The sequence below is a fragment of the Poecilia reticulata genome, linkage group LG7, assembly GCF_000633615.1.
Source record: "Poecilia reticulata strain Guanapo linkage group LG7, Guppy_female_1.0+MT, whole genome shotgun sequence".
In the NCBI taxonomy this organism is placed as follows: Eukaryota; Metazoa; Chordata; class Actinopteri; order Cyprinodontiformes; family Poeciliidae; genus Poecilia; species Poecilia reticulata.
Window position 1 is genome coordinate 5,628,155 of NC_024337.1, and position 8,320 is coordinate 5,636,474.

The 8,320-nt window shown below is 38.3% G+C and overlaps 1 protein-coding gene across 1 annotated transcript; it reads left to right on the forward strand.

Moving 5' to 3' along the window:
• The first annotated feature begins 3,539 nt into the window (after nucleotides 1–3,539).
• LOC103467007 (succinate dehydrogenase [ubiquinone] iron-sulfur subunit, mitochondrial-like) lies at nucleotides 3,540–8,263 on the forward strand. Its single transcript, XM_008413032.2, has 8 exons — nucleotides 3,540–3,714; nucleotides 5,283–5,416; nucleotides 5,503–5,588; nucleotides 5,717–5,853; nucleotides 5,960–6,076; nucleotides 6,217–6,318; nucleotides 7,479–7,601; nucleotides 7,680–8,263. The coding sequence occupies exons 1-8, from the start codon at nucleotides 3,655–3,657 to the stop codon at nucleotides 7,758–7,760; spliced, it is 840 nt and encodes a 279-aa protein (XP_008411254.1). The 5' UTR covers nucleotides 3,540–3,654; the 3' UTR covers nucleotides 7,761–8,263.
• Nucleotides 8,264–8,320: the final 57 nt, after the last annotated feature.

The window sequence follows — 8,320 nt, forward strand, 5'->3', positions numbered from 1 at the left end:
GTGTGATGAGTTTGTTGGTCAGCAAAACAAACAAGTTTCAACAGAAAAATACTCAAATCGCAACTGAAACTTGCTTTATTCAACAGCTCTATATGATGGGTGTGTAAAATACTAAAATATTAACTAAAAGTTGTAGATTTTTAGATAAAGTCAGGCATACAGATTAAATCATTCAATTTTAAACAAAAATAATTGTCTTAAACAAGAAACAAAGATCATGTGTAGTTCTTTGTTTAAATTCCATTTTGTTTTGTGGGTTATTGAACTATTGTTCTTTTAAATTTATTTCAATATACGTCTCATCCTAAACCTAAAGACATGTGAGACATCCCAGAATTTGTACAAAACCGGAACTGAGATTTTTATGTCATGCTGCTCTTTGTTTCCCAGCCTTTCACTCCTTTTGTTGTTTTCTACTTTCTGCTGATCTTTAAACTGAGCGTTTATGGAACTGAAAAAGCTTCAAGCACATCAGAGAAAGACTTGTCTGTTGTTACGGCAGCAGTAAATGTCCTTACTGCTGCCGTAAAATGACGTCCGTCTTCTGTTGACTTGGTGGCCCATTTTTCTGTTAAACTGTTTCTCTTCTGGTTTTCAGGCTTTTCCAATTACCTGCCCAGGCAACCTTGTGTTTGCAAATTGTCCGCCTGAACAATGTTCATCACTGCAAGCAGAGCAATTTTACCTTCCTGTTTAAAAAAACAAACAAAATAAAAACAAGCAAAAGGCACCACAATGTAATAAGCAGATTTTAAGTCTCACCATGGTTCCCACAATCAATCCTTGCAGTCCAATTTAAACGAACTGAAGCAGTCTAGTTGTATGCAGCCCTCTGGGTTCTTTAAATGCCTTTTCATAAAAGGTACCAGTGTAACKCTGACACCTCTGTGGTTACAGTATTGAACAATTTACACGCCATTATGCAACCAGAGCTGGAAAAGCCTTCTCTAGAGACTGATGCTGTTCTTTGGAGCGGTAAATCAACTCGGCGACAGCAGCACCGCCTGGATGTTAATGAAATACTGTACTTGCTGTCTCCCGGCAGAGGACAATTTATTAACTTTTTAGCCTGTCTCTTAACAGTAGACTCTTTGTTTTCAATCTCATCTTACTGGATATTAGTCAGTTAAATTGTTCAACCTACTGATAAAGAATAACTGAATCCTTAAAAATCAGGTTTAATCTTGCCTAGTAATGCAGCGTGCCTAAATTTGGTTTGCGATCAAAGAAATATAATTAACTATTGTAGCCTAGTTAAAGTCCAGAYTAAATCTCACAAAACATTGATCATTTTCYTTCCACCTCACAATTTTACTAGCYTGGTCACTACCTTCCTATGCAATTCTGCTCAATTCTCATCTGTCTTCAGTGCTCCRCCTGGGCTTTCTCCCATTAATATGGATTCCTCTGTTAGAATTTTAACCAAGGATGTCAGCGAAAGAAGGAGAGGCAGAGAACGATCACGCCTGCTTTCTGCACTGCTCAGGAGTTGCTCGTAGTTTTAGTAATGGCAGCGAAGGAAGTGAAGGAAGCCTTTCAGTCTGCGTTGGCCACAATTCCAAATATTGGGTCAACGTTAGTAGCCATTTTGTTCGGCTTGCCACTTCTCTCTTTGCAGTGGAGGATGACAGTTTGCCATGCAGGCAATTATTGGTAAGCTTCGTAGCGTCGAACTGGCGCATTATAACTGTCACGGACAAACACAGTCTGCAACTGTTTCTCAAAAGCAGAGAGTTCAGACCCTCTGCACAAAGCCAAGCATGGAATAAGGGGCTGGATTTGACCAGCTGTCTGTTGTGTGGGGCTGGCAACAGCCCCACAGAGGAAAACATGTAGAGGAATGCATGAAGAAAAGCTCTGAGGTCCTCACTAATTTTGCCTGCAGAAGCAGAAATCATCAGTCAGGAATCTTTGATTAAAAACAAAGGAAAAAAAAACATGGAATCATCWAAATTCTCTTGGCACAGCAGAGAAGTGATACACTCTTGTGTGGGGGTGTATCACGTTAGGACAACTTCATGCTTCAGGCAATCAGGAGAACATCAAAGAGAACGAACTTACAACCCCACTTCATCCTGCAGACTAATTCGATTAGATATTAAAGCAACAGCAGATCTGCACAACGTGCCACGTCTGTTCTGGCTTACTGGCCTTAAAGGGTCAGTATTTCCAAGATAATTCAGGGAATGTTAATTCAGTTGCTTTTGTGGGAAACAGTAAATGTGAAGGGAGGTTTTCTGGCCAGATGAGGAAAAACTGAACTCACTCGCCTACCTGCAACGCTGTATGTGTGGCACAGAAATAAAACTTCACTTGAACACACTATCACTATGGTGACATAAAATAGATCAGCAGGAGCTAGACGTTATACCAATCTGAGATGATGGGAAGATGGATGGAGCTAAATACCAGCAAATTCTGTTAGAGGCTACAAAAGACCCAAGACTATGGTGGATGGTCAACAACCCTAAACATCCAATCAGAGCTGCAGTAAAATTTTKGATTAATTTATCTGTTAGGATGACCTAGTTAAAGTTCAGACCTAAATCTAACTAAAAGATGTGGCGTCTCCTGATGTTCACAGACGTCTATATCCAATCTGACTGAACTTGAGATTTTCTCTAGATGTGCAGAGATTGTAGAGACRCCGCAAAGACTCAACGGGGTTGRAAACTAATGYACACAGTCCAGATTTTTATTTGTTAAACATTTTGAAAACATTTGTTGCACAGGTGACATCTTATCACAGTTCAATGCTGGAATTCACTGAGCTCCTAAAAGTGACCCATTCTATCGCAAATGTCGGTAAAAAAAAAAAAAAAAAAAACAGTCTGCATGTTTAGGTGCTTAATTTTATACACCTGTGGCCATGGAAATGATTGGAACACCTGATTCTGATCATTTAATGAGTGAGCAAATACTTTTGGCAATATAGTATAAATGGCATTGTAGGCTTACTTGGGTTATGTTTGTCTGATATTTAAATTTGTTTGATTTTCTAAAATGGTTAAAGGTGACAAGTAAAGCAAAAACAGAAGAAATTGTTAGGTCATTCACATCACTGTCAAAAATAAGATTTGAAGTTGCTTAACTCATGAACAAACATGTTTCTTTTGACTGTTAAGGACATGAGCTTTGTAGTTGACAGCCACTGACTTTCAAGGAGTTATAAAACGCTAATAGATAACTGCACGTCGTCCTGAATGTCTATGTATAGATCTATGTAACTGACCCTCATTTGAGCAATGAGAGTTGTGAAATAGCCGCATTCACACGCCGCCTTCAATGCATCTAGGATGTGGTTCATTGTTACAAATGTTTCACATTTGTTGAGTAGAACCTGCGTTATCGGTAAAGGGTRCAATAGAGGGAAGACTTTCCTAGAAATCAAAATAAACTGGTAAAATACTCACACCGGATATTGTTTTTATTTAAAATATCTCAATAGCATATGTTTGGGTATTCTGATGACCGAGCAGAGGGACTACACGTGAACGCGTCAACGACGCAGACGTTTACGTACAAAGCGGGCGCGGCTTCRGCGCACAGTTCAGACTCAGGCTGCTTTCACTGACGCTAAAGACAATTACAGAGAAGTAATAACTGTCATACACAGATACTTTCAATTATTTGTTATCAACACAACTAGGAACCATGTCTGTCGTTTGTTTGAGCCGAAATATTCTGGCTTTTAGGAATTCTGGCATGATGGTGGTGAGTACGGAACAGTTTTTATCTAATTTTGGGTTAGAGCTCATGAAATTGCATCTTCTCTGAGAAATGTTCCCAACTGAGAGCTTTCGTGCGTTCATTCAGCGTTTAGCCTGCGCTAAGCAAAAAAAAAAAAAGTACTAAAACTCTTTACTAATTTTAAACAGTTGTCACGACATTCTCGGACTACATATGTGTACATTTTAAAAAAAAATTATAATAGTGGCTTATTAGTAAATATAATAACTGTATTGAAAAATTACACCTTTTTATCATTATCTGCACCTTTTTGTCAGTAATCGTACTTGAACTGATTTGTTGGTTGTTTCCTCTTYTCTTTGAAGCTGTTGTTTAATAAGTTTTCAAAGATGGGTTTAAGGCACAAAAATATAAGCCTGTTTGTTAAAAGAATAATAAAAAAAACACTTTAGCTTTTATTATTACGTTTACGTTCAATTGTCCTGAAGGAGTCAGTTAGGTAATCATAGGACGGCTGTGATGTAACTCTTCCTTGTCAGTTCACYCAAGCTGCCACTAGGGGGAGACGTCATACTTTGTAATTTAATGATATAATAGAAACGTCCAAAACACTACAAATTATGAAACTTCTGATCATTTTTKGTCACTTTTTTATGATTTCCTGAAATATTTTCCCTTCAACTGTCGCAGTTACTGTGGACATGAATCTCCAAAGTCTTATTATTTCTGCGTTGAGTAACTTTTCCTTATRATGCATATTATAATTCTAATACGTCTTGGAGAGAGGGATCCAGTCATTTATGAATGTGAGAAAACATGAAAGTGGCCATTGAGTTCTGCTCCTATACAACTCCCTTCAAACCTTTTGAGAAATCAAATTTAATTTCTGTATAGATATTGAACTCATGGGGAAAATTAATTTTAATAAATGATTGTTTAAAAAAAATACTGTTGGTGGAATTTATCAACAGAACAAAACTTTCATACTCGCTTATCCGTAGGGAGGCTGGTGTCCATCCCAGCCTCCCTACGGGTAAGAGGCGAGGTACACCTTGGCCAGTCCATCGSAGCTGGGTCGTATCATATTATCATATTTTTATCCCAGAGAAACATAAAGTCTTAGCTTATTAATTAGAAGTTCCTAAAAACTGATCAATTAAAAAAAAAGGTATACATTTGAACATATTCCAGTTAGATTTATTTTCAAAGGGTTGTGGCAGCAAAGTTTTTTTTTTTTTGTTTTTTTTTTCTAATATACAATTTTTTTTTTTTAACCGGAGACTTTTTTCGCCTCTATGAATTAAAACACTCAAATGGTACTGACTTAAACGTGTGAGATTTTACTACTTTAAATGAAAGGTGAATTTACTTTAAGGCTTTTAGGGCACATCCATCCATCCATCCATCCATCCATCCATCCATCCATCCATCCATCCATCCATCCATCCATCCATCCATCCATTTTCTTGACACCATTGTCCCTCAGTGGGGTCAGGAGTGTTGCTGGTGCCCACAACAAATGTGTCCGCTCTCGTAATAGCTATTGTTTATTTGATACCTACTCTAACTGTTGTTTGGTTTCTGTGAATCAGATGGTGCGTTGCGCTCAGACCGCCGCTGTGCCGGCTCCTGAGCCCAGGATCAAGAAGTTCCAGGTGTACCGCTGGGATCCAGACACCCCTGGAGACAAACCCCGAATGCAGACGTATGAAATAGATCTGAACACGTAAGTCACAACTGGATCAATGAAAAACAAATTTGCTGTATTCCATGTCATTGGGAATGTTGCGTCTGACGTTGTTCTTAACGCAGTTGCGGTCCAATGATTCTGGATGCCCTAATTAAGATCAAGAATGAACTCGATCCCACGCTTACATTCAGGCGTTCCTGCCGTGAAGGTAGGAAACCAATTCTAGCTGTTGTCAAGTTGCATATCACAGTGCCAGCCATTTTAAACTTCAGAAAAATGAAAAGTAAGTCATCTGACGGACTTTCTGGCAGACTTATTGTGTACCAATCTTCTCAGGTATCTGTGGCTCGTGTGCCATGAATATAAACGGAGGCAACACACTGGCGTGCCTTAACAAAATTGATACAAACACCAGCAAACCCACTAAAATCTACCCATTGCCCCACATGTACGTCGTCAAAGATCTGGTGCCGGTGAGTGCGTTGCTTTGACTTTTTTTTTTTTTTCAAAAGCTACAATACATTTTAGGAACATGAGAGCATCTCTCTAAATCTGACCTTCTGTTTCTATCCCCAACAGGATATGAGCAACTTCTACGCACAGTACAAATCCATTGAGCCATACCTGAAGAAGAAGGATGAGAGTCAGGAGGGGAAGCAGCAGTATTTCCAGTCAGTGGAGGACAGGCAGAAACTGGTAGGTAGTCAGACCTCAAATACTTCCACAGCAATCAGAATATTGGTTTTCACATCCTTGTTTAAGTGGCCAACTTGCCCAGAAGTGAAGACCACAAAAGGCAGAGAAAGATCGTGTCTGACTCCTGTTTGCCTCAACAGGACGGCTTGTACGAGTGCATCCTGTGTGCCTGCTGCAGCACCAGCTGTCCGAGTTACTGGTGGAACGGAGACAAATACCTGGGGCCTGCTGTCCTCATGCAGGTCAGACATGAGATGCATATAGACATTATTATGCAAAGGTTTTTATTGGGCTAAAACGGATTAAACACGATTAATCAGATTAATCATGATTAATTAATCATGATTAATCTGATTAATCAGTTATTGAAATAATTGTCAATGAATTCAGTAATCAATTATCATTAACTAGAGTATGCAGGTGAAAAAAMCCCCAACATATTCAGAGCAGTAACTGAGCCAAATCTGTACAAAAATATATACATTTTGCATTTAAGATAACCCCCCCACCCAGCTTGCTCTGTAAATATGTTTTAGACAAACTCTTCAAGTGGTGTAGTCTCAGCTTCACTCGGTTCACATTTATCAAAGCAATGCTTTTTGCATTTCTCATATTGTGGTTGAAAAATAAAAAAAAATTCATTCTATGGAATGAAAAATCTATATACTGCTTTTTTTAAAATCAGATTAATCGTCAGAATAATTGATAGAATAATCGATTACTAGAATAATTGTAAATTGCAGCTCTGTATCGATTGCAATGGTAATTCTTGCCATTGCAACATAAAAGTGTGATTGTTTTCAGTTAAAGACGCAGAACAAAAAGTGGGACATAATTTTGTTCTGACAGTTTTATATGGCCTTTTGTTGAGGCAATATAACTTTTCCCATTTTTACTTCTCAGAATTGTTTCAAGTTTCACCTCATGATGGTTACATTCATTTCCATGTCAAAGTTTGATAAGTCCACATGATGAAAACATGTACAAATCTCCAAAGTTGGGCATCAAAGCAAAACACAAAGTCTACTCAAGGAGAAAGTAGTCTTAGCAAAGACTGTGGCTCGAGTCCAGAGAGAGATTTTCTGGTTATAGCAAAATCTGCTGCTTAAATTTGACTATTGATAAAGATGTACACAGTCACTCTTCCAGGACAATGAGATGGTACCTGCAGTCGAATGATTTCCTTCATTTGGCTCAGACACTGAAAAAAATGCACCGCTTGTCATGGATAAACATAGAGGAGGAACTTTTAAAGAGACTAGTTATGAATTTCATGTAATGATGTGACCCATATCGCAGTAACTTAATACTTGGACAGATGAAACTAGAGATCCTCTAAAGGGAATCATTATTACTCTGTATTTAATTCTTAAACTCAGGCCGCTGTGTTGTTTTTCCACAGGCGTACCGGTGGATGATAGACTCCCGCGATGAATTCACAGAGGAACGTTTGTCTAAGCTTCAGGACCCTTTTTCTCTGTACCGCTGTCACACCATMATGAACTGCACCAAAACTTGTCCCAAGGTACCCAAAGCATTTAACAAACGATCTTGTCACAGAATTATGAGTTTCTTTGTCTTATTGTTCCATTCTTTTCAACAGGGTCTCAACCCGGGAAAGGCCATAGCAGAAATCAAGAAAATGATGGCGACTTACAAGGAGAGGAAAGCTGCAGCTTCATAAAYAGTTCTGGAATAAGCTGTGGTGCCTTAAACTGGACAGGGAGGAAGAGAAGCACCGACCTCAAACCTTCTGCTACATTAGCACTTTTTAAGACTTTGTTGCATGGGTGGAATTGTGTGAGTGTGAATGCTAAAAGGAAATAAAACTGTAAAAGTTAACAGCCGGTCATCAAATATGTATTGTGTGCTTTAACATTGTGGACCACAGCTTTGTTAATTGTGTGTAAACAGGAGGCTTGCACGTTGTTGTATTTAATCTKGTAATTGTAAATAATGTATTCAGTAAAGATTYTTGGAGCTCCTAATGCTGTTTTGCATTGATTTTGGTCAGAAAAGACATTTAATCAAATGTTGTTCCAACCTAACCCGCATTAAATCATATCATGAAAGATACAGAGAGGTGGAATTTTCTCGTCCAAATGGATCCACTGAAATACTAAAGATGATCAAATGTATTATATATTTGATATGTTTGAGAGGAGAAATRAAGGTTAGAAAACAAGATGAATATGCATTTGTAACTAGCAACATTGAGTCAGTTTACACAAATGGTACTGCTTA